The sequence below is a fragment of the Magnolia sinica genome, chromosome 6, assembly GCF_029962835.1.
Source record: "Magnolia sinica isolate HGM2019 chromosome 6, MsV1, whole genome shotgun sequence".
NCBI lineage: Eukaryota > Viridiplantae > Streptophyta > Magnoliopsida > Magnoliales > Magnoliaceae > Magnolia > Magnolia sinica.
In genome coordinates, this window is record NC_080578.1 from 3,051,258 (window position 1) to 3,077,772 (window position 26,515).

Here is a 26,515-nt window from a genome sequence, read left to right on the forward strand (position 1 = left end):
CGTGAATGACCGTGAAATGCATGGAAATGACGATGAAGTGAAGTGAATTGACCGCGAAGTGCGTGGAAATGGCCATGAAGTGAAGTGAATTGACCGTGAAGTGTGTCAAATTGACAGTGAATCAACATGGAATCACCGGGAATGACCGTGAAATGCATGGAAATGACGGTGAAGTGAAGTGAATTGACCGCGAAGTGCGTGGAAATGGCCGTGAAGTGAAGTGAATTGACCGTGAAGTGCGTCGAATTGACCGTGAATCAACACGGAATCACTGGGAATGACCGTGAAATGCATGGAAATGACGGTGAAGTGAAGTGAATTGACCGCGAAGTGCATCGTAATGGCCGTGAAGTGCGTTGAGTTGACCGTGAATGAACACGAAATCACCGGGAATGATCGTGAAATGCATGGAAATGACGGTAAAGTGAAGTGAATTGACCGCGGAGTGCATGGAAATGGCCGTGAAGTGAAGTGAATTGGCCATGAAGTGAAGTGAATTGACCGTGAAGTGTGTCGAATTGACCGTGAATCAACACGGAATCGCCGGGAATGACCGTGAAATGCATGGAAATGACGGTGAAGTTAAGTGAATTGACCGCCAAGTGCGTGTAAATGGCCATGAAATGAAGTGAATTGACCGTGAAGTGCGTCGAATTGACCGTGAATCAACACAGAAGTGCCGGGAATGACCGTGAAATTCATGGAAATGGGCGTGAAGTGAAGTGAATTGACCGTGAAGTGCATGGAAATGGGCGTGAAGTGAAGTGAATTGACCGTGAAGTGCGTCAAATTAACCGTGAATCAACACGAAATTGCTGGGAATGACCGTGAAATGCATGGAAATGAGCGTGAAGTGAAGTGAATTGACCGTAAAGTGCGTGGAAATGACCATGAATTGAAATGAATTGACCGTGAAGTGCATCGAATTGACCGTGAATCAACATGAAATCGTTGGGAATGACCGTGAAATGCATGGAAATGGGCATGAAGTGAAGTGAATTGACCGTAAAGTGCGTGGAAATGGCCGTGAAGTGAAGTGAATTGACCGTGAAGTGCGTCGAATTGACCGTGAATCAACACGGAATCACCAGGAATGACCATGAATGCATGGAAATGACGGCGAAGTGAAGTGAAATGACCATGAAGTGCGTGGAAATGGTCGTGAAGTGAAATGAATTGACCGTGATGTGCGTCGAATTGACCGTGAATCAACACGGAATCACCGGGAATGACCATGAAATGCATGGAAATGACAGCGAAGTGAAATGAAATGACCGCGAAGTGCATGGAAATGGCCGTGAAGTGAAGTGAATTGACCGTGAAGTGCGTCGAATTGACCGTGAATCAACACGGAATCATCGGGTATGACCGTGAAATGCATGGAAATGACGGTGAAGTGAAGTGAATTGACCACGAAGTGCGTGGAAATGGTCGTGAAGTGAAGTGAATTGACCGTGAAGTGCGTCGAATTGACCGTGAATCAACACTGAATTGCCGGGAATGACCGTGAAATGCATGGAAATGACGGTGAAGTGAAGTGAATTGACTACGAAGTGCGTGGAAATGGCCGTGAAGTGAAGTGAATTGATTGTGAAGTGTGTCGAATTAACCGTGAATCAACACGGAATCGCCGGGAATAACCGTGAAATGCATGGAAATGACGGTGAAGTGAAGTGAATTGACCGCGAAGTGCGTGGAAATGGCCGTGAAGTGAAGTGAATTGACTGTGAAGTGTGTCGAATTAACCGTGAATCAACACGGAATCGCCGGGAATGACCGTGAAATGCATGGAAATGACGGTGAAGTGAAGTGAATTAACCGCGAAGTGTGTGGAAATGGTCGTGAAGTGAAGTGAATTGACCGTGAAGTGCGTCGAATTGACCGTGAATCAACACGGAATTGCCGGGAATGACCGTGAAATGCATGGAAATGACGGTGAAGTTAAGTGAATTGACCGCGAAGTGTGTGGAAATGGCCGTGAAGTGAATTGAATTGACCGTGAAGTGCGTCGAATTGACCGTGAATCAACACGAAATTGCCAGGAATGACCGTGAGATTCACGAAAATGGGTGTGAAGTGAAGTGAATTGACCGAGCAGTGCGTGGAAATGGCCGTGAAGTGAAGTGAATTGACCGTGAAGTGTGTCGAATTGACCGTGAATCAACATAGAATCGCCGGGAATGACCATGAAATGCATGGAAATGACCGCGAAGTGAGTGGAAATGGTCGTGAGGTGAAGTGAATTGACCGTGAAGTGCGTCGAATTGACCGTGAATCAACACGGAATCGCCGGGAATGATCGTGAAATGCATGGAAATGACGGTGAAGTGAAGTGAATTGATCGCGAAGTGTGTGGAAATGGCCGTGAAGTGAAGTGAATTGACCGTGAAGTGCGTCGAATTGATCGTGAATCAACACGGAATCGCCGGGAATGACCGTGAAATGCATGGAAATGACGGTGAAGTTAAGTGAATTGACTGCGAAGTGCGTGGAAATGGCCGTGAAGTGAAGTGAATTGACGTCGTGAAGTGAAGTGAATTGACCGTGAAGTGCATCGAATTGACCGTGAATCAACATGGAATTGCTGGGAATGACCGTGAAATTCATGGAAATGGGCGTGAAGTGAAGTGAATTGACTGCGAAGTGCGTGGAAATGGCCGTGAAGTGCGTCAAATTGATCGTGAATCAACATGAAATCGCTGGGAATGACCGTGAAATGCATGGAAATGACGGTGAAGTGAAGTGAATTGACCGCGTAGTGCATGGAAATGGCCGTGAAGTGAAGTGAATTGACCGTGAAGTGCATCGAATTGACCATGAATCAACACGGAATTGTCGGGAATGGCCATGAAATGCATGGAAATGATGGTGAAGTGAAGTGAATTGACCGTGAAGTGCATCGAATTGACCGTGAATCAACATGGAATCACTGGGAATGACCGTGAAATGCATGGAAATGACGGTGAAGTGAAGTGAATTGATCGCGAAGTGCGTGGAAATGGCCGTGAAGTGAAGTGAATTGACTGCGAGGTGCGTCGAATTGACTGTGAATCAACACGGAATCACCGGGAATGACCGTGAAATGCATGGAAATGACGGTGAAGTGAAGTGAATTGACCGCGAAGTGCATGGAAATGGTCGTGAAGTGAAGTGAATTGATCGTGAAGTACGTCGAATTGACCGTGAATGAACACGGAATCGCCGGGAATGACCGTGAAATGTATGAAAATGACGGTGAAGTGAAGTGAATTGACTGCGAAGTACGTGGAAATGGTCATGAAGTGAAGTGAATTGACCGTGAAGTGGATTTTTAACTATCGACCCGATGGATTCTTGCAAAATTACTATGTTGGTTGGCTATATTAGCTTCTCCTACCCCAAAATCATTAATGGTAGGTTAAGTAACTCATTTTAATTTAGGAGATATGCTTGTTAAATAAATAAATTTAGAAATGAATTAAGAAATAGAAAAATATTTTTATATACTTATATATACATATTTACAAGTTCTCCACGTGAAAAAAAAATAAAATAAAAAAAGTTACAGAGTTGGGGTTGACCGGGTTTGGTGGGTCAATGGGACAGTGAGTCGGGTCGGTGACCTGGTCGACCGGATCAAGGCTGCTGTTTATGGGTCCCATTATGATGTATGTATTATATCTAAACCGTCCATCTATTTGGTGAACTCGTATTAAGGCTTGAGACGAAAAATAAGTCAGATCTAGCTATCAAGTGGACCACACGGTAAAAGGCAGTGGAGGATTGAACGTCTACCATTGAAATCCTTTCATGGGTCACAGAAGTTTTGGATCATTATGAAATTTGTTTTTCCTCTTCATCTAGGTCTTCATGACCTTATGAATAGATTGGATGGAAAATATATGTTATGGTGGGCCCTACAAAATTTTTAACGGTGAAAATCAATTTTCCCGCTGCTCGTTGTGGTGTGGTCCAGTTGATCTTTGGGTATGATTTTTTTTTTTTTTTTTAATGCTCCGAAATGATCTCGAAATATGGATGAACGTTGTGGATATAATAAATACATAACTGTGGGGCCCATGCAACGTTGATATCTTTTGAACCGTTCGTACAACTCGGAGTTCGAGGAGCGTAAGCGCTCGTCTTCGAGCACGCCTCAGGAAGGAAGGCAGGGGCATTTTCGACCTGAGAAATGGGGCCGTACAGCCGGGGAGTATTCTTGGAAGGTAAAAAGCGAGTGGGCTTAAAAAGGTTGTGGGCCACATACTGTTCGTACAGTTGGAAATTTCTCTATCTTAGTTTCTAACGGTCATGATTTCCGGGTCCGGTGGGAACATGAGTTTGCTTACCAGACGTACCCGGTGGATCTCATAAAAGTTCCACGCGGTCGTTTTAGCGGAAGTGACCCACGCCAGGTGAAATCGGATTGCGTACTGAGTTACTCGGCTGGCTCTTATCTTACCGAGTAAACTCATTTGGGCCTACCTTGAATGTATGTGGTCTATCCACACCGTCCATCCGTTTTTCCATTTAAATTTAGGCGTTGAACTGAAATTGAAGCATATACAGAGATCAAGTGGATCATACCACAGGAAACGGTGGGGATAATGATTTCTACCGTTGAAACCTTTCTAGGTCCCACAGTGATGTTTGTTTATCATCCAACCGGTTCATAAGATCATAAAGACATAAATGAAGGGAAAACACACATATAAGTTTGATCCAAAACTCCTGTGGCCCCCAGAAAATTTTCAACACACAAATATAAATTTGATCCAAAACTCCTGTGGCCCCAGAAAATTTTCAACAGTAAACGTTCAATTCAAAATTTTACTGTGCTGTGGTCCATTTGAACATTTAATATACTTCAATTTTGGGATCAGGCCATAAAATTATCTGTTAGGATGGATGGACAGAGTGTATAAAATACATGATATATTATGGTGGACCTCACATAATTTACTCAGTGCGCCTAGCCCAGCGAGTTACTACGCAATCCGCTTTCACGCTTGGTATCTATGCGAGGTACGCTAGCGCTGCTCCTTCATGCACAGGAGAGTTAGTTATTTGATAGTACCCTGCGGACCAGGCTCGATACACAGGCGATCAGAAATTACACGTGGCATAAAATAGCTATAATAAACCAAGCAGAGTTAGGCAAATAATCCTGGCTGAGTCCGAAAATGAGATTAGTTGAACGATCCTAACACCTGGTTCGTGGACACGTCTGTTAAAACTAGACATTGTATGGTTTTCATCTTAACCGTCCAATAATTATCCACTAATCCAACAGTAAGATAATCCAATAACCGGAAATTTTAGATAATGATAAATGGACCTAATTTGAATGGTTTAATATGAATAATTTGCAATACTTCAAGTATGAAATTTCCAAGTAAGGAAGTAACTAATAAGTGCATGTGTACTGTACATAAAAATCTGCAAGAGTATCAAAATTCCTCTTGTACCCAAGCCCGGCAGCAGCTGAGAGAGCCAGATCAAACGACTTCCATTCCACGACCGTCCGTCGCGAGGGAGCGAGGAAAATGCTTCTCGACAACGCCGAGGACGAGGAGAAATGGCTGGCGGAAGGGATAGCAGGACTCCAGCAGAACGCCTTCTACATGCACCGAGCTCTGGTATATATACGCCTCTTCTGTCTTCCTTCTCTCACATACCAGAATCGAGAAAGAAAAAAAACCCTAAATTCCTTTTCTCTCCCACACCAAAATGGAGGAAAAAAAGCCCCAATTCATGTTCTTCCCTTTCTATATTCCATCTCACGAAGTTTGAAATTCTTGTTAGGATTCGAACAATCTCAGAGATGCTCTCAAATACTCCGCTCAGATGCTGTCAGAGCTCCGGACTTCCAGACTCTCTCCTCACAAATACTATGAACTATGTGAATTTCAGATCCTATCTCTCTTTGATTCTGTTCTCTCGATCTCTTTTCTTGTAATAGTTATTAGATCTCTTTCTCCATGGTGCTGTTGTTTGAAGATATGCGGTCGTTTGATGAATTGAGGAAGCTGGAAATGTTCTTCAAGGAGGAGACGTCCCGTGGGAGCTGCTCCGTTATCGATCTCTATGAGCTTGTGCAGCATGCTGGCAACATCTTGCCTAGACTGTATTTCACTATTCCTCCTTTAGGGGTCGTTTGGATGCCTGTAAATGGGCCAAGTTGTAAATGATTTACAGGTAAATCATTTACACTCTGTGTTTGGATGGGCCCATCTCATTTACAGGCAAAACATTCGGATTTCATTTACAGCCTAACGGCTATAAATGGAAAGATTGGCTCTCCATTTTCAGGACTTAAACAATTTACAGGCTATCCAATCACAGGCAATCGTTTACCTGTAAATCATTTACAGCTTTAAGCCAAACAGGACATGTTATAAATGATTTACACTTTTAAATCATTTACAACTTAAACCATTTACAGGCATCCAAACGGCCCCTTATCTGTTCTAGTGTTGAATTGTGGTTTGTTGTGGTTTGCTATGTTTTTATGAGGTTGCGTTTGGTTGTTTTGTTGGATTGGATTGGATTGTGATAATTAGGCTGGATTAGCTGCAATGTACTTGAGATTGGGTGAATAAGCCGATCCTAGATCGTAATTGCATAGGTTTTAAGTTGGGCTTGTAAAACAGAGAGAATCGAAATGATATCAGCAAACAACCGAGAAGTTTTTGACCTTTTGCTTCTACTTCATTGCAACTTGGTGCAACCTGGTTATCAAGTCAATGAGATCTCAATATCCAAATTGTAAAGATATTAAAAAAAGAATACTCACAAGAACAATGAAGTAGAGAGGGAGAGAACTTTTATTGATATTAGCCTTTTCTCTTACGAAAAACTTATAAAGAAACCACACTTAGAAAATATTCGAACAACTAGCTCCTACACTACCCCCTTTTATAGATTCTAAATGAATCCGTAGTTGAAATCTCTACAACTAAGAGAATCAATCATAGTTTATTACAAATTAATCTAATCTTTCTTCACATGGAAAAAGCCTAATGAAAAGCAAACATGGACAGCAATTAAATGTTTAAATCTAGCCCATATATTTAATCATATTAATTACACCTTCATCACATCTTTAAATCAGTCTCTTATATCTTCTAAAAATACTTAATTATAATCCTTGATTTTAGTCCCCCCAAATTTGCAAGTAATCAACCCAAAAAATCAGCACATGTTAGGCCTACGGTGGGTTATGGGCCTACGTCTTGTTGGGCCATATAGTGGACTTAGATGGGCCATGGGCGTAGGTGGGTCGTGGGTTGCATCACAACTTAACTATCACAAATTCACAATCAATGTTAATTCAAAAAAAAAAAAAGAAAAAAAAAAGGAAAAAGAAAAAACAAAACTTAACTATTACAATCTAAGTCAATTGTCCATCCAAATGGACTCAACTTATTGTTCACGAATGGCTTATAGAATCAATCACGCATGCATGAACTAGCAATCATGGTTTTATGTTGTTTGTACCAGCATCATCAAAGCCTTGTCCCAACTAATTGTAGTTAGCTACACGAATCTTGTTACACCTTTTTGCTTTATATAGACTAAATCCTCAATTAAACCATAAGTCCTCAAGTCTTTTCTAACTACCTTGATGTAGGAGAATTAACCACTTGCTCTAAAAGCTCAAACTGTTAGAGCATGGCGAATCAATTCCTTTATCTCATAGCCCAAGCCCCACATCTCATGGGTTAGGACCTCAGCCGAACCCCCTTTGTGGGCCTCAAATCGCATGGGTATTGCCTCACACGAGCCACCCACCCCGAGTGTGTCCCCGCATCCCAAAGGCTATTCCACTCGAGTCTGGTGTAAAAATGCTCCTGCATTAATCACCTCCGGTGAGGAGTCTCGAACGCGAGACCTCCCGCTTTGATACCAATTTGATGTAGGACAATTAACTACTTTCTCTAAAAGCTTAAAGTGTTAAAGCATGACAAATCAATCCTTTTATCTCATAGCCTAGGCCTCACATCTCATGGATTAGGACCTCGGCCGAACCCTTCTTGTAGGCCCCAAATCACATGAGTACCGCCTCACATGAGCCACCCGCCTCACATGGGCCGCCCACCCCGAGTGTGTCCCTGCATCCCACAAGCTACCCCACTCGAGCCCGGTGTGAGAATGCCCCTGCATTATACCTCCACCAACATTCTTTTGGGCCTTCTCCTTGCCCATTTAGAGCCTTCCACCCCATTTGGCACCTTGGATTTGGTGGTAAATGGGTGTATTTCAAATCCAAATATCTTCTTTTTATGTTTGGTAGCCTTGGATTTAGACGTAAATGAAATCAGAGGTGTTTCAAATCTACCTTTTTGGTGTGATTTGAAATCTCAACAAAATGCTAAGATTCTAGTGTAATCTAAAGAAAATGCCTTTTTTGCCTCCTTTTTAAGGGCATGAGAGTCGCACATATAGCAAATGTGTCTCTAGGCTACTAATCCATTGGACACATGGCAACCTAATGGTACATCAAAACAATCCAATTATCGGCTACAACACTAAAATCACACCAACGCAATGATCTGAACTATCCAAACATTGGACATCTAAATGGATGATTAAAAAACGTCGATGAGTCACCCGTTTGTGATCCTTGCATTTGTGGCCCACCCAAGGCTCAAAATTTCCTCTTTCTTTTGCTGAAGTATATATTTTGATGGGCTTATTACAATCATTTTATCAAATATAACATACACACACACACACAAATTTGGGGTATATGAAAGTTGATTTAGTTAATCAAATCTAAGTCATGTGAATATATCGAAGAATTCCAATGCCCTCCAAATAAAAGCTCCCAAACAGAGGATTTCGATTCCAGTGCATTTCAACCAAACACAAATGAGAATTTGAAATCACCTTGTTTCCAATGTAATTGTGATTTGGATTCCAATGCATTCCAAATCCAAGCTCCCAAACTGGCCCTTCAACTTGAACCGACTCACTCCTAATTCGTGCAGCTCTTGGTCTCTGTTGCCAATGGTCAAACCATCTAATTCTTACTTTCCCTCATCTTATTACCATTGGTGCTACTTCTAAGTTCCCTCAGACATAGTCATTTGACTCATTTCTGATTCTACCCGTCCTTGTCTTGCCGCTCATCTATCTCAACATCCTCATTTTCGCTAAGTTCATCCTATGAACTTGATGTTCTTTGACTGCCCAATATTTTGTCCCTTGAAGCATGGTTGGTTATGTTGTTTGTAACACCACTGTATTATATTAGCTATGAATTCCAACACCTTTTCCTAGGAGGAGGAATTGATTCCTTTTTTTCTCTGGAGTTGTTCCCGACTTTTTCGCATGCTTACCATAGGAAGTGAGAGTATAACATCATAACTATGAGTCTTTGTCCCTGCCAGTGCCAAGACGTCATCAATGGTGGGGAATGAACTCATGGATCCACCAGCCTTTTTCTGGGGATTGGATCATATGGATGTGAGAGTTTAGGAGCAGTATTCAGGAGCTCAGGCACAAGAAATGGCTTTTCAGTTCTATGTCCTACTCAGCAGGGACCAATTAAACATTCATCTGTTTTGTAGAGAACAATGGGACTGACGATGGCTGTGGCTCCTTCTTCTTGTTGTTGTTGTTGTTAATAACTAGTGGAGTCCAGACTTCAGACTTGGTACTCGGAGTGCAGTTGCTTGATTGGCGCAAGTCCAAGTTGATCCACTTATGGAACATTTGGTGTGGGTTGCATTTCTGCATGTGTTCTCTCATTTGTGTGCATGTGCAATTGTGCATGCACAAACAAGTTGCACATATCCATCGAGAGTCCGTTTAGATATTTAGATCATGCTTTGTGATAGTGTACAAGCTATAATGCTGCCTTTTGTTTGTTGATTTTAATTTTTGAACTTCAGTTTCATGTCTTTAGTTAGTGAAAACAGGGGAAAAAAAATCAGTGTACCTGCATTATATAACATTGCCTGGGCATGAAACCTGCATTCTTGAATTATCAGGTATCTCCTGTGCACAGTAGGATCTGTCTACATCAAGTCAAAGGAGGCTCCTGCGAAGGATGTTCTTAAAGACCTTGTTGAAATGTGCCGTGGCATCCAAAATCCTGTTCGTGGGCTCTTTCTAAGGAGCTATCTTTCACAAGTTAGTAGGGACAAATTGCCTGATATCGGTTCTGAGTATGAAGGGTAAGGATATCATATTATTATCTTATAATCTGTTTTATTGACTGAATGGCACATGCTCTTGTGCTTTATGTTTGGTAGGAAGCCTCTGTTACTAATGAAGCAATTGAAATGTAGAATGCATGTATTGATTATGATAATGGGCTTTTAGGAATCTTTTATGTGGTTAGCATGGTTGGATGCTATTTTTCCTTGATTCATGTATATTGAGCCTGTTTTGCAAGGCATGAATCAATATCACATCCATTGTGTCTATCAAGTTTATCACCTGAAATTATTAATCATAAAATTATGATGTTCAAATTTGGGTAAGGAAGGGGGAAGAATTGTTTGGGATTGTGGAGAAACATAAACAACATGGGGGAACATCAAATTGAGAAGGAGTCTCAAAGATGATGAAATAGAGGGCTATTCTCATGTCAGGGAGAATCTTAGCGAGATCCATCTCCTGGAACAGGGAGGATGCTCATGTTGCCTTGCTTGGTCCTCTTTGGCCCTTCCAAGGCCTGAAGTGTTCCTTTGGACAGTGTTGGTGGACAGATTCTTAGTTTAGCATGGTATGGAGTTGGGAAATATGGTAGGATGATGATTTGGCGTTTGGTCAGCATGGCTATTCTTTGGGGGTTATGGAGGGAAACAATTAGTCACTGCTTCCAAAATAAAAGTGGAATGGTGGGGAAGTGGTTAGGAGGGTCGAGGTTGAGGTGTTAGGGTGGGCTTCATGTCTGAAATTAACATGACAACCCTTCTAGGTCACTGTCGGTTGGGTGGGATTTTACGGGACGATAAAGCCGCATTGTTTTCACTTTCTCGAAGAGAAGGGTTAAAGTTGATTGATAAAAAGGAATACAGCCTGGTTATTTATGTTTGTGGCTCCTTGAAGATCCTAAATTGGGTGAGCAAGGGGAATTTGAGCCAAAGAAACTCTAGTGTTTTTGATGGAATTCTTTCGCACCTTTGAGGCTAGACTCATCATTTTCCCAGGTGGGTAGGGAGGCAAATGAGATAGCCTTGTCTTAGTTAAAAGGAGTGGCCTCACCACTCCTTATAGGGAAGTCATTCCCCATCCTTTGATGTATTTTCCCTTTTGTGTCAGTAAAAAATTTGCACACTCTCAAAATAAATAAATAACTAAATAAATACTAAGAAGAAGAAATATATAATGGCTTTTATTATGGTTAGTGTTTTAAATAGCTTACTCTATATGTAGCATAGCTTAGCCCTCATGTTACATAGCTCATGAAAGTAGCTTAAGCGGGCTACATTCTAATTAGTATACACTACACACTGCATAGCCTATTACATAGCCGAAGCTATTCATTATGTAGCTTAAACTACAAGTTATTTTTCACTAACACATTAAAATCAATCAATGTTTTCAATGATTTATTACATTTTTCCATTTTCAATAAAAATTAGCTGATATTTTCAACGATTTTGGTAATATAATTAACAGTATTAAATCAGTTCCTTGCTATTTCTTTATCTTGATACTTAATCTTTAGTCTATTTCTCTTATTATTTAAGGCTGTGTTTAGTTGCACATTTGGGGCAACCGAATGCAACCTTAATAAAAATTTTGGAAGTAGCATGTAGCTTATGCTCACTACATAGCTCATGTGTCATGTTTCAGAGGGGAAATGCTATGCTACATGCTATTTGCTATTTAAAACATATATTTATGGTATCCAACCTTACTGATTGTCTTCTTCTTTCGATCTTCCACCATCTTCCTACAGGGATGCTAACACTGTTAATGATGCTGTGGAGTTTGTACTCCAAAACTTCACAGAGATGAATAAACTCTGGGTCCGAATGCAGCATCAGGTTAGTTGAAATTTCAGAGAACTATCACCTGCTGTTGTGTTTGGGCACAAACAGTAAGTGCATGCCATGAATGAAAAACTGAAGCATGGGGGCATGATTCTGCAGCATAGTCGTAGTTGTGCTCATGCAGGTGTTATGGTGATTGTTGATCATTCATACTGTTAGGTGATCCTGAGTTGAGGCTTGGAATCGGGCTTTCTCATCTGCAGGGTCCTGTCCGGGAGAAAGAGAAACGGGAGAAAGAACGGAACGAGCTTCGTGATCTTGTAATATCAGTAACTTGTTAGCACCACTATGCTGAAATGATCTGGACATTTTAGTATTTCTTGATAAATGTTATTGTATTGTAGCTGATCTTTCCTTGTTAGGTTGGAAAAAATCTGCATGTCCTCAGTCAGATAGAAGGTGTGGACCTTGATATGTACAAAGAGACTGTGCTTCCCCGAGTCTTGGAACAGGTCAGATTCTCTTATTTCCTTGTTTTTTTTGCTTTCGAATATATATATATATATATATGTGGTATAGAGACCTATGCTAGCTCAGCATTCTAATCCTCCTAGTGTGGAATTTGCATTCAAATTGGCTTCAACAGGTTGTGAACTGTAAAGATGAGCTTGCTCAATATTACTTGATGGATTGTATAATCCAGGTCTTTCCAGATGAATACCACTTGCAAACTCTTGAAACATTGCTGGCTGCATGCCCACAGCTTCAGGTTGGTAATTTGATCAGTGTTCCCATAATTTGAAAGAATATCAAGCAATCATTTTTTTTTTCTTCGCATAAAACCATTGCAATAATGTTCACAAAATCACTCGAGAGATTGCTGTTGTTTGGCATGATCTTTTCTGTACTCTTCATGTTTTATGCGTACCTGGGGATCAGAGTTTCTTGTTTTGATTTTGAGTTATGTGAGGTAGAAGAATGTTGAGCAAGTTTATTAAAAAAAACTTATGCCCTTATTTGGGCTTTTAAATCCATATAATTTTGTTCTATATTTTGTTGCTGATATATGGCCTAGCCGCTTTGGTACGGAGTCTTGTGCATTTCCTTCGATTGTTGTAAATATAAAGTATAAACCTTTTCTTAAGGTGCAGCTTTTACATCTGCATTATTTGTTGGTTTGGCAATTATCAGGCTTATATTAGATTACCCAGATGATCTTGCAATCTTTTATTATAGGGAATGATACAATTTCGACACTCAATTTTGATTAGTTTCTTTCCCAGAACAGAAACGAGGACTCTCTGAGAAGAAAATCTCATGTAAATATTAATGTTGCTTTACATGGTTTGTTAGAACATAGGATAATATAAGAATTCTCTTGCTGCAAAGAATATCTCTTATGATTTCTTATGATTTCATTTGGCTTCTTCTTTTCTTAGAAACGAAACAATGCCTCTCTTGCGTTGAAGACAAATAACTGGACATGATTTGTACATGCTCAGTCCTGAATAATATTTGTTTCTTACCAGAGTGTATTCAATGATCTGTTGATAAGATATCCGAATTCACTATTCTTTTGGTATTTTGATATTGTTTCAAGTCGAATTCCATCCAGAATAGTTGCAGAAGCAATCCAGGACTTCAAGTCTACCCTTGAGATGAGAAAGGCTCACCATTGAATTAAAAACAATCTGGTTATGGATTTGTTTCTTAATCCTTTGTGAATACGAGAATGGAATTTTGTTTAAAAACTTTAACATTGTGCAAATTTGTGCATAATACATGTAACATACAACAGTTGTACCAATTCTGTTATTTCCCTTGCCTTTGTTTTTGCAGCCAACTGTTGACATAAAAACAGTGTTATCTCAACTAATGGAGAGGTTGTCAAATTATGCTGTGTCAAGTTCAGAAGTGAGTTATCCACTTGATGTTTCCTGGCTCAAAATCTGGTGATTGTTCCTAACAATTTTATGCTGCAGGTTTTGCCAGAATTCTTGCAAGTAGAGGCCTTTGCGAAATTAAGCAATGCCATTGGGAAGGTAAACTTCATGATTATGTTTTTAAATGCTTGTGATTATTAAATTTATCTGATTTTTTGCATGCTTACTTATCATTGTTAGCTTGTTATATGAAAACTGTAGGGTGAATTTTTGGCTATTTATTAGTTTAATTATAGTGACACAAATCTATATAATCTTATCTGAGTATCACCGCCATATATTGATAGATTTAGATGATAGTTCACCACCACCGTTTCAAAATTTGTTGCGAGTATTTCACTATACTCATGGCATAATTCTACAATAATCCAGACTTTCCAAATTGTTGGACCAATTTGGACAGAGCATGATGAACATTACACTGGGAAGATGATAGTAACCATCTTATGTTGCCTCTGAAAATTGAACCACTGACTGTTTTTCTTTTAACCATCAATTGGATGGTTAGGATTGGTTGATTAGTGTGATTTTCAAGATATCCATCCACAATGTGGCCCACACTTTGGATGGTCTAAAATGGTATACGCCAGTGCCCCAAATGATGAGGACAAGTTACCTCTGTTTTCACATGTTGAACTCTGATAGGACTAAGCACTTCGATGATAGATAGTTCATAACAATTTTAAAAATGGTAGTGACTCTTCCATCATACACGTGGCATGCTTGTAGGACAATCAAGACTGCCCAAATAGCTGGCCCACCTTGGATGATTAGGACAGTTGATGATTATGAGTTTTGAGATGTCCCATCAATAACTTGCGCCAAAATTTTGATGGTCTGGCTGGCTGTACATGAGTGCCACATGTTTGTGGATGACTCACCACCATGTCCAAAATGGAGGTGAACTATCATAGGGGTGTAGCCTGAGTCAAGTTGCCTGATTGCATAATGGAAGAGAAAAGGTTGATAATCTGCATAATGCAGGCACTTAGAGAATGTGAAGGTGGCCTAAAATCAACTTAAACAAAACCTTCCAACTTATGGGTCCCGGTTAGCCTAGTCAGCTGATTGGTGGACATTTGGAGGTTGAAGTGAAAAAGTGCCAATGGTTTTAATTCAGCAAGAAAGTGTCAATGAATCAGAGGTTGGAATGTTTCATCCTGTCTTCTTTTGGGATGGTGGCCTATCTACAGTGGTTTGTGCAATTTGAATGGTTTAATTTGAGTTGGTTTATGCCACTCTTACAATTTTTAGTTCCTCCATGTCAACCATTCCAGAATATTAAAGTAACTTCCACTCTAAAACTTTGTTTCTGAGAGGGTTAAAAAATGACTACTCTGCCCAACTCGATGCAACTGAGATCAAAGCTGGAAACTGAGTTTCTATAAACTGTGTTTAGAAAATAGTGTCATCCAAACTCATCCAGCACAGTCTTTTTCATGAAAATGGCGTTGAATGCAATTCAACACTGTTTTAGGTGCCATCCGAACATGGCCTAAGGCTTTTTGGTTTTAAAGCTAATCTAATTGAGTATAATTTACTTACAAAATTAAAGAAAGGAGAGGCATTCCTTGGGCTACTCATCAAACATCTTTCCTTCTTGTACCTGATGCACTTGCCTCAAATAGTCTCCCCTATCGTTGTTATTGCTCAGGGCATCAGCGGACATGCATGAATTTGGCTCTCTAAAATATGATGGGTGCTTTAAAGCTTTACATACTACAATTTTAATAATCTAACAATGATTATGATGTCACCTTTAGCAAAGAAGATCCTTGGTGCCTGTCAGTTTTTTTTCCCCTTGTTTCTATCTCCAGCATTTTTTAAACTGTTATCATCTTAATTTTCATGGCAGGTGATAGAAGCACAAGTGGACATGCCCATTGTTGGAGCTATTTCTTTATATGTATCTCTCCTTACATTTACCCTCCGCGTGCACTCCGATCGGCTTGATTATGTGGATCAAGTTCTGGTACGGTTTATTGCAAGGTTGATTTATATTGTGTTATGTTGCCAGGCTGTACTATGGGTGCTTGCTATGCGGAAAGAAGAGTCTAGCATAACTTGATACACATGGGATATTTCTATATAATATTTATACATGTGCAAGTGTATGTGTGTGTGTCTAGGTTCCAGAGACTCTTAAAGTTTTTCTTTTATTTATTTTTTCTGGCCACGTGTGGACAAAGCTTATCTACATGCATGGTTTCAACCAAAATCTCCCAAAAAATCATTATCATCTGAAAAGATAAAGGTTCCTCATCAATAATGTAAAGCCATGAGCATATTACAAGACCATGGAAGAAAATACCAATGTGGGGGCACTGAAAAGTTTTATGCCCATGTCATCTTGTGATTGCATAGTCCAGGCGGCATGTACATCTGGTGAACTAACCACATAATTTAGTTTTTTGCAATATGTTGTTTGGATGACTATTTCATCTGTTAGCCCATATCAAGTTTAACACCTTAGATAACACCCCTTTCCTTGGTTATTTGTCTGCAGGGAGCATGTGTTCGGAAACTTTCAGGCAAAGCAAAGCTTGAAGATAGCAAAGCAACAAAACAAATTGTTGCACTTTTGAGTGCTCCCTTGGAGAAATACAATGATATTGTGACTGCACTGAAACTTTCTAACTATCCACGTGTCATGGATCACCTTGATAACGGAACAAATAAAGTCATGGCAGTAGTAATCATTCAAAGCATCATGAAAAACACCACTTGTATATCAACTGCTGATAAGGTATGCTTTTGTCTGTTGTTTCTACTGCCCCTACAAACTGTTCCTGGTCAAACGTGGTGCAATCACTGTTGTTTCAGGTTGAGGCACTATTTGAATTAATAAAGGGACTTATAAAGGACATGGACGGGACACCTGCTGATGAGGTACAATTATGAAATGTTACTGTGTATTTTTTTGTTGTTGTTTGATATATATATATATATATATATGCTGGTAGTGCTTGGCATACTTCTCCTTTTGTTGTGCCTTATCATTGCATCTTTTGTTACTCACATAATAATATGTTGGAATATGTTTGTTGTCCATTTCTCATCTTCCACTAGCTTGATGAGGAGGATTTCAAGGAGGAGCAAAATTCTGTTGCTCGTCTGATTCATATGCTGTTTAATGAGGACCCTGAAGAGATGATGAAGGTAACTGATGCTTTGAAGTTTTCTCTTTCTCTTTTCTTTTCCATTTTTCTTTTGTTTCTTTTCTTTTTTATTGTTTCTGCTTGCGTGCGTTGTCATGTATTTTCGTATGGCTTTTGACATCTGTACTTACAGAATGTTCGAATGCACTCTCTCTGAATTGGCATATTTAAATGGAAGAGTTGATTTGTGGCTCATGTGAAAGTGCTATAGATTTTCTCCATACTAGTTTGTTGTATTTTTGCATTTTTTTTTTTTTTTTTTGTGAACTTCTTTTCGTCTGATATTTCATCATAATTTTATTGTGTATGGATATTTCAGATTATTTGTACTGTGAGGAGGCATATTCTTCAAGGAGGCCCAACACGTCTTCCTTTCACTGTTCCTCCGCTAATATTTTCAGCTCTTAAGGTTTGTATTGTCCCTTTTCAGTTTATAAGGTGAAATTACATGCATTTTATTGATGACAAACAGCTTTGAAGGTGGATAAATTTGTGCAGAAAATTGTGCAAAAATGCAGTTTATCATTACATCATCATCATCATCATCTAAGCCTTATCCCAACAACTATCAATACATTTATCAATTTCTTTATTCCATGGTTAAGCATCAACTATTAGATTTGATTCCCAAAATTTAAGTATAAGATTCTAAATGGAGCAAAGTGGAAAGGGAAAGCTGGCCCCCTTCTCATGCACAAGTGGATTTCCAAGTTCAAAAGAAACAGGTTGTCATGTGCAAGAGTAAGTTTTAATAGGAAGCAGGTCCCCTTCCTGTTATAGTGAACTTGGAACTACTCACGCACCAACTTGTAGTGAACACCAAACATCTTTGTTGTCCTCTCAAATGGATATTGTAGGATTCAATTAGCATTTCATAGTTATAGTGAGACTTAAAGACTTTGTCACGGGTCTCTCCCCATATTCTCTTCTAGGCTTCTAGCCCACTCTGTGATCGGTGGTCTATTGCATGAAGTAGAGATAAACTGTTCATAAATTCCCACGGTGCAGTGTAGTGCCTGACCATGTTGGCTTGTGATTCATGTTGGCAATCATGTATGGGGCATATGGGTCAATACTGGGTTGGACTTTGTTGGCATGTGACTGGTATCCTGTGCAATCACTGGTTCCAAGAGCCTGGATAAAAGGGGAAGGTCGACGTCTGGTGGGCATCTGATGATTGTAGAGCTTTTTGCCACCTTTTAAAAGCCAACCCCAAATTTCTGGGAGAGAGTAAGATGATGATGGTGATTCTTTTCTATCCAGTAGAAAGGAAGCATTAAGATGGTAGTAGCACCATAGAATCGTTCAAGTTATATCACAAAAAGCTAGTAAAAACACAACATGTAGCTGGTCCTTGAAATTAGATAGATTCTGTCCCATTAGGGTGAAAACTGTTTTCTATTTCTGCAGTTGTCTATATTATGTTCTTCATTATCTTCTTGGTTCTTAATCCTGTTCAGGATATTCATGATAGACTCAACAATACATTTTTTTGGGAGGTCTCAATGATACAGTTTCAATTATCGCTTTAAAAATACAATACAGTTTCACTTTACAAAGTGCTTAAGTTTCTAGAAGTCATTTGTGATATATGGTCTCTTTCTTTCATAGTCTCATCTTTGGAAGATTTGGAGCATTGACTATCTTCTGTGCCTGGTGTGCAGTTGGTCAGACGATTGCAAGGACAGGATGGAGATGTTGCTGGGGAAGAGGTTCCTGTGACACCAAAGAAGATTTTTCAGCTTTTGAATCAGGTATTCTCTTCATGAAGAACACCTATGCCTGAGATTGCAGGCTCCTTAAATTTAACCTTAATCAGAAACTGCTTCAAAGCACTGGAGTACTCTCACAATAGATAGTTGACAAAGAGATGCTCACACAAAATAAGTGTGCTGTCCCCAAACTGGAGAAAGGAGATTGAAAGCTCCTGATCTCCAAACTGAACCCTTTGAGAAACCCTGAATCAACTGCTGTAGCCATTGTGAATAGAAGGGGAGATAATGGGTCACCCTCGCGCAATCCTCCAGAGCTTGGAAAAAAAAGGCAATCAAGGAGCTGTTAAAAAGAATGGAGAATGAACAGGGGCTGGTGCCTTATCCTTGTGCATGTCCAAGAAAATTCTCCTCATTGTGCATGTCCCAGTGTTTTAAATAGTGGTAGCGTGTTGCGTAGCGTTCAACGTAAGCTACACAATACTTATATTTTTTTAAAATTATTATTATTATTTTTAAATATATATGATAAATATTATCAGCCACATATTTCCATGCAAAATCTCTCTCTTTTTCTTCAAACATTCTTCTCTCTTTCGTTCACTACTTAATCGAAAAAAAAAAAAACACGTTACAAACAAATCAGTGAATCACAAAAATCAACATTAACTTGTGAAAAATAATATAGTGGTTCCCACATAGACCACAATAAAAAACAATGCACACATACGCACACCACAATGGGCCCACCATAGAAAACAATGTAAATTCACCCCTTCACGCACCTCAGTGGGCCCCATGTGGGCTACACCATAAAAAACAATACACATCCACACATACGCACACCATAGTGGGCCCCACGTGGGCCATACCACATACAAAAATCTATATCTACAGAGATATTGAAAAAAAAAAAAGAAAAAAATTATAAAGAACAAAAAAACGCACAATAACCAGCATTTTAAAAGGGAAAAAAATGAGAAAAAACTCAAAATACCAAGTTATTTTCATTATACATCGAAAAAAATTCAAAAAAAAGGAGCGTGCGTACCTATTTTTGTCTCAAGATGAGATTGAATTAATGAAATATGCAAAAGTTGAAGCTCCACAGCCGATCGCAACCGGAATAGGGGAAATCCGATTTGTCCGTTATTTTTTCTCCATTGTTGATGAAACTGCACCAAATGGAGCTTCTTGTAGTCTCCAACAATTGGCCAAAGAAGCCCCTTCGAAGCGCCTTTCGATCGCAAGATTGAATAGGGGGGAGAGGAAGCAGCATCGGTTTAGGGCTGGCTGTCGAATACACTGTTCGAAATGGCTTTGTTTTTTTTGTTTTCTAAATTTTTTAATTTTATTAAAAAAAAACTTACTGCTATGGTGTGAGTTCACCACCATTTACGGTAGTAAAGAAAAAAAAAAATCACCACAGGTAGCGCGCGCTACCTGCGATACGCGCTACGTGTTCGTAGTGTACACTACGACCCTTGTAGCGTGCGCTACAGGGGATTTATGCTACTGTACACACTACGTAGCGTTTTTCAAGCGCTACGCTACGTACGCTACTCAAAACACTGTCATTTCCCACAAAATTCTCTTCACCTCCTCCTCTTTGAACTCTCTGTCCAACCAAGCAGCTTGATCATCATGCAGGCTTTGAAGGAGATGCTGTGTAACTTCAGCCTCACCATGGCTTCCTTATAAAGGTTTTTTGTGAAAGTCGAAAAGAGTGTCTTTAACCTGGTTGGGATTACGGAATATTCTGGGCTTTGATTTTGTGAATATGATTCCTTCTCCTTCTCCCATTTTCCATCCTATGGAAGGTGGTGCTATGGAGTTCAGCTGCCACGTTGCCTCTTCTCTCCGAAGGATCCCTTGATATCCGAATTTCAGAGGGTTCCTCTCTAATGGCTGATATATCGTCCTCCTACCTGTCAAGAATGCTTATCTTTCTGAACAGTTCTTTCTTCTTCTTCTTCTTCTTCTTCTTCTTCTTCCATCCTGCCCGAGCCAAAGTTAACCTGGCTTCAATCCTTCAATTTGCTATTGATGTGTTGCAGTTTTTTCAGCAATCTGTAACCAGTCCATCCCTCCACAAGGCACTCATTCCACCACTTAGCAATCAGCTCGTGGAACCCTTCTGCTTCCAGCCACCAATTCATGTAGTGAAATGGGATCCCAGAAGACATACCTGTCGGTTCTAAACAGAGGGGAGTGTGATCCAAAGCAAGGCGTGAAAGAACCGACTGCACCACACCTTGAAATTGAGATTCCTAGTCCGAAAAAATCAGGAACCTATTTAACTTGCATATAACCAGGCTCTCTTGATTATTAGACCAGTGAATCTCCCCCTGCTAAGAGGGAGATCCACCAGGTTATTGGTCAGCAGCAAAACTTGCAAATTTATGCATAGCAGTCCTGCTTCCCCCAAGCTTCCTGTACCCAAATCCGATGGTATTGAAATCACCTCCCCACAACACGGGAGATTATTTCTGCTATTGATGTTGGAAAGCTCTTCACAAAGCCGTCTCTCAGACTGGGGTTGTTTGGGCCATTAATGTGGTCACCGCAAACAAGTTCACAGCATGGCATATCATTGAGAGAGAGAAAGTACCACCCTGGGTGGCCGTACCAGCATTTGCTGCAAAATTTGAGGGTCTTATTTAGCATAATCTTAGTTTCTTATAGATGGACTTTTAAGTAGATCTGTATTTTATCTTTCAAAAAGAAAAAAGAAAATGGAGATCTGTATTTTTTTAATTTATCCGTTGAAACTACCTTGTTTACCAGCCTGTCATTACCTTCATGAGTAATTTGGAGGCATTTTCACACCGGGCTTGAGTGGGGTGGCCTGCGGGATGCAGGGGCACACTCGGGGTGGGCAGCCCGTGTGAGGTGGGCCCTACCCGTGTGAAGTAGTACCCATGTGATGTGGGGCCCACGAGAGGGGTTCGACAGAGATCCTAACCCATGGGATGTGGGGCCCATGAGAGGGGTTCGACAGAGGTCCTAAGCCATGGGATGTGGGGCCTGGGTTATGAGATAAATGGATTAATTTGCCATGCTCCATCAGTTCGAACTTTTAGAGCAAGTGGTTAATTGTCTTGCATCAAGTTCGTATCAGAGCGGGAGGTCTCGTGTTCGAGACTCCTCATTGGGGTGATTAATGTGGAGGCATTTTCACATCGGGCTCGAGTGGGGTGGCCTGTGGGATACAGGGGCACACTCGGGATGGGCGGCTTGCGTAACCCATGGATTTGGGGCTTGGGTGAGGCAGAACCCATGGATTTAGGGCCCACGAGACGGCGGAACCCATGGATTTAGGGCCACGAGATGACAGGACCCATGAATTTGGGACCCACGAGGAGGGTTCGGCCGAGGACTTAACTCATAGATTTGGGGCCTCAGCTATAAGATGAAGGGATTAATTTACCATGCTGTATTACGAGCTTTTAGAGCAAGTGGTTAATTGTCCTACATCAATGAGCCTCACATGTGGTTTCATTTTCAAAAAAATTTAAATGTCAAGCTTCTTTTTGATAACCTTGTGCATAGCGACAAACGGGGTGTTCTATTCTGATTGCTTCTCATTTTTCCTGATTCTATCTGATGATGCCATCTGCATTTTATTTCAGACTATTGAGGCCTTGTCATCTGTTCCATCACCAGAACTGGCACTAAGATTGTACTTGCAGTGTGCTGAGGTATGCCCAAAATGTGTTCCTAACAACCTATCATGCTCCTTGGATCTGCCATTTTTTCTTTGCATAACTATAGCCATTGACTTTGCTGCTCAGGCTGCCAATGATTGTGATCTCGAGCCTGTAGCATATGAGTTCTTCACACAAGCTTTTATACTATATGAAGAAGAAATTGCGGTAATTAATCAGAATCCATATGTATTCTCCACTCTATAATTGATTACTTTTTGGTCTCTCTCTCTCTCTCTCTCTCAGATGCAGTTGTTTTTGTGGTAATTAATTGTTGTGATAATTCATAATGGCCTTTTGGAATATATATATATATATAGAGTTGATAATGTCTCTCTCTCTCTCTCTCATGGAACTGTGTTTGGGAGCAGGATTCAAAAGCTCAGGTGACTGCAATACATCTAATAATAGGGACTCTTCAGAGGATGAATATATTTGGTGTTGAGAACAGAGATACACTTACACATAAGGCCACAGGGGTAATTTCCCAATGCTTTTTTGCCTCATCGAGCATTTCAGGTTTTCCTATTTGAAACTCTGATAGTTTGTCTTTCTCTGAGGCAGTACTCCGCAAAGCTTTTAAAGAAGCCTGATCAGTGCAGAGCAGTTTATGCATGTTCACATCTCTTCTGGGTTGATGATCAGGATGGCATCAAGGATGGAGAAAGGTGCTTAGTAATTTACTCAACACATGTATTGACAATCAGCATGTGCATTCTTGCGTCAATGTGTGCAGACATGCATGTGGGTTGGTGGGATTGTTTTGGGGGGCAGATGTGCCATGCATGGATTCATGTTTTTGCTCCCATTCTCAAAGTATTCCGCCACCCACATGTATCAGTATAATGATGCCTCATCTTTCATAAATGCACCTATGCCTATCTAGATTATCTGGATTGGTATGGCTTATGGACCCAATCCAATTGCATCATTCTTATGCGACTTTGAGGTTTTGATTTTGTCCTGAGGTTGTCTTTTACAAAGCTTTTCTTGTACCATGGGCAGCTCTGCAAGATAGTTTTTAATGGGCTGGTAGCCGTGGTTGTGGCTGCAAGCTGTGAAGATAGGGGTGTTGATGGGCTGGGCCTAAGTTTACTGGGGCCCAGATTTTGAACTGGTTAGGCTGAGCCTATAAAAAAAATTCTATTTTGTGCAGTCTGGGCTCAAAACGTTGCTGCCTAGTTAAATAGATGATCTTTCTGCTTATTTAGATAGCTTCTCTTTTAATGCCTGTTTGGGTTGGGAGTAAACTAGGGGAAGAAAACAATTTTGCTTTGATTTGACATTCCTCTGGTTGGATTACATAAAAAAGAGAAGGAAATCCATTTTTTCTCCTTAGCAAGGTAGTAAAACCTTTTTATTGGAAAGTCAAATGGTAGGAAAATAATTTTCTTTCTGACGTTAAGTGACAAAATTGGAGGGAAAAGAGGTTTACCTTTAAAAATTGCAAACCAAACAGTGGAAAATGCAAAAGAAAAAACACTTTCCTTCATAGTTTTTTTTAGCACAACAAACAAGCACAATGAGTGGGTTTCCTTCCCCTAGCACCAATGTCGGTTTACCATCTGCTTATGTCACAATTTTGCTTTCCCTTGTCTTCCCTTAGTTTACCCCAATCCAAATAGGTCCTTATAGAGAAAAACTTTAGTATTGGACTACTCGGTAGAGAGATGGATGATATGCATGTACTTAGAAATTGCATACATGGCCTACAAGTAAACTTAAAACTGTCCAAATTATGGTTTCCAGTTTACATGTATCATAAACCAAAATGTACACTTATTTGGTAATCTGACTTATTGGTGGACATTTATTCGATGGCTGAAAGTGGAAAAAAAAAAGAAGATCCAACGGTCGAATCAAAGGTTTGGATTGGTCCATTAGACCAATCCAATTCAGGACTGTGACTTAGCATCAGTGCGTTACATAATTTCTGGATTTAATTCATCTATACCATGCGTGATTGTACATGGATCAACATTTATAAAAAAGAAAAAAAAATGTATTCCATTTATACAATTTCCAAGTGCCTATGTATCAAGTGGCAAACACTGCCTGATTATCATATGCTCCCCTTCCTTATGCTAGGTATGGTAATTTTTATTTTTATTTTTATTTATAATGGTAAGGGTCAAGGTATTCCAAATCGGTTATGTAACGGTAATGGTCATAGCCGTTATGCGTTACAGGGCCGTTATGGTCCCGTAACTGCCCCATAATGCTCCTGTAACAGTCTTGTAACAGTTCCTTTTAAAAATAAAAAAATCAAAAAATTAAAAAGGGCTGTAATGGCCGAGATACAGGGGCCGTTATGGCCCGTATCATAATGGTAACGGTGGCCACAACCAAGGTATTCAAAATCGGTTACGTAACGGCTGTTACATAACGGTAACGTTCATAACCATTATGCATTACGAGGCCGAAATGGCCGTAACGGCTGTTACAGAAAAAACAGGCTGTAACGGCCCTGTAATGGACCGTAACGGTCATGTAACAGTTTTTTCAAAATATAAAAAAGTCCGTAACGGTCGATGCGGCCCGTATCATAACGGTAACGGTGGTGGCTGTTATGGTAATGGCGGCCACCATTACCATTTTGGAACACCTTGGCTGTAACGGCCGATACTGTCAATTTCCCAATGGAAACTGGTTGAAATAAAAGCAAAAAAGAAATCAATACCTGGTTTCAAGTACTAATAGATTTGTCTTTGCTTCCAGGGTCCTGCTTTGCTTAAAGCGTGCACTAAGGATTGCGAATGCCGCCCAACAGATGGCCAGCGTAACGCGGGGTACTGGTGGGCCGATCACACTATTTGTAGAAATATTGAACAAGTAAACAGAACGAGACCTAATTGTCTTCCTTTGTTGTTTGTTTGGCTGGTAATTATATTGGCACACAAAACTTACCAACTGACAATTTCAGGTACCTTTATTTTTTCGAGAAAGGGAATCCTCAGATTACAGGCTCAGTAATCCAAGGCTTGATTGAACTGATCACGACCGAGATGCAAAGTGATAACGCGACGCCAGACCCATCTGTGGATGCTTTCTTTGCTAGCACGTTGCGCTATATTCAGTTCCAGAAGCAGAAAGGCGGCACAATGGGTGAAAAATACGAGCCCATCAAGGTGTGATGCAGCTGACGTGAGGGGGCCTTTAATTTGATTAGATCATCACAAGCACATTTACAGGATGAAGTTGAGGAATTGTTTAAGGATTTTGATTGATGTCTTCTTCACCCTGAGGAATGAAAGGAATATAGCTTTGTAAATGATTGCTTGTGTTGTGTATGTTGTATGCATTCTTTCTGTTACATGGTCGATGGCACATGACCATCTGAAGCATCCATTGGAGTTGCAAAACAAGTGCTGATTTGATTGCAATCAGCTGTATTTCTGATTTCCTGCCATGGCCAAGTTGAGTCAATCCGCAGGCGCTGGTGGATTCGGTTTCTTTTGCCTTGTTGCTGGGGGACGTACATGGGGTGTGCAACCCTGTACCCATTTTCACTTTCTTTTTTTTCCCCTTTTATATCTTGATCATGATGGTCAGTTTTTTTTTTTTTTCTCCTGGACATGAAAACTGAGTTGCGTGGATTTTTTTAGTAGTTTTAACTGATGCAACCATGTCGATTAAACATGTTTTAGTAATTCTGAGTCCATGGAGTAGTTTTTCAGTTTCACATTGGAGGGGTGTAGAAATACCATAAAGTTTCAACAGTTTGTGGCAATAATGTTATACATATCTATGGTGTTTTGTTATTTTAGAGCTTTATATTTTTGTTTGGTTGGATCAGATATCATGAAATTTCGTGACACCTAATGAACCCTGAAGTCACAGAACAATATCTGCACATGGTTTTAAGAACGACGGGACTGACCTGGTTTGATAACAAAAGTCACCCTCCCACTCACTTCAGCCCTGTCTTGGGCAAGTCATGTGGTGACTCAGGGCTGGACGAGTCGTTGTTGATTCCTTTAACCATGGATCAGAATCTTCCAATCTGGATGATGTTATCTTTTCATATGGGCCATGCACGGTTCGTCTTATCATATCACCGGT

General features: G+C 40.2%; 1 protein-coding gene across 3 annotated transcripts; it reads left to right on the top strand.

Moving 5' to 3' along the window:
• The first annotated feature begins 5,456 nt into the window (after positions 1-5,456).
• Positions 5,457-26,212, top strand: LOC131247957 (vacuolar protein sorting-associated protein 35B-like). Of its 3 annotated transcripts, XM_058247944.1 has the most exons (22): positions 5,458-5,618; positions 5,785-5,881; positions 5,980-6,106; positions 9,978-10,163; positions 11,900-11,987; positions 12,197-12,253; positions 12,356-12,445; positions 12,580-12,702; positions 13,773-13,847; positions 13,916-13,975; positions 15,732-15,848; positions 16,383-16,622; positions 16,700-16,765; positions 16,946-17,035; positions 17,354-17,443; positions 18,699-18,788; positions 22,379-22,447; positions 22,541-22,621; positions 22,825-22,932; positions 23,018-23,121; positions 25,172-25,285; positions 25,377-26,212. In XM_058247944.1, exons 1-22 carry the CDS (start codon positions 5,526-5,528, stop codon positions 25,585-25,587), a joined length of 2,376 nt encoding a protein of 791 aa, XP_058103927.1. In that variant the 5' UTR covers positions 5,458-5,525; the 3' UTR covers positions 25,588-26,212. The 3 variants fall into 3 exon arrangements, with proteins under 3 accessions (XP_058103928.1, XP_058103927.1, XP_058103929.1); XM_058247945.1 differs by lacking the exon at positions 13,773-13,847 and having other exon boundaries at positions 5,457-5,618; XM_058247946.1 differs by lacking the exons at positions 5,458-5,618; positions 5,980-6,106 and having other exon boundaries at positions 5,789-5,881.
• The last annotated feature ends 303 nt before the right edge of the window (positions 26,213-26,515 follow it).

Coding starts and splice junctions, on each gene's coding strand:
- LOC131247957 (XM_058247944.1), top strand. CDS start 5,526: ATGCTTCTCGACAACGCCGAGGACGAGGAGAAATGGCTGGCGGAAGGG. Junction 18,789..22,378: donor TTTTTCAGCTTTTGAATCAG/GTATTCTCTTCA, acceptor ATTTTATTTCAG/ACTATTGAGGCCTTGTCATC. Junction 23,122..25,171: donor GGCATCAAGGATGGAGAAAG/GTGCTTAGTAAT, acceptor CTTTGCTTCCAG/GGTCCTGCTTTGCTTAAAGC.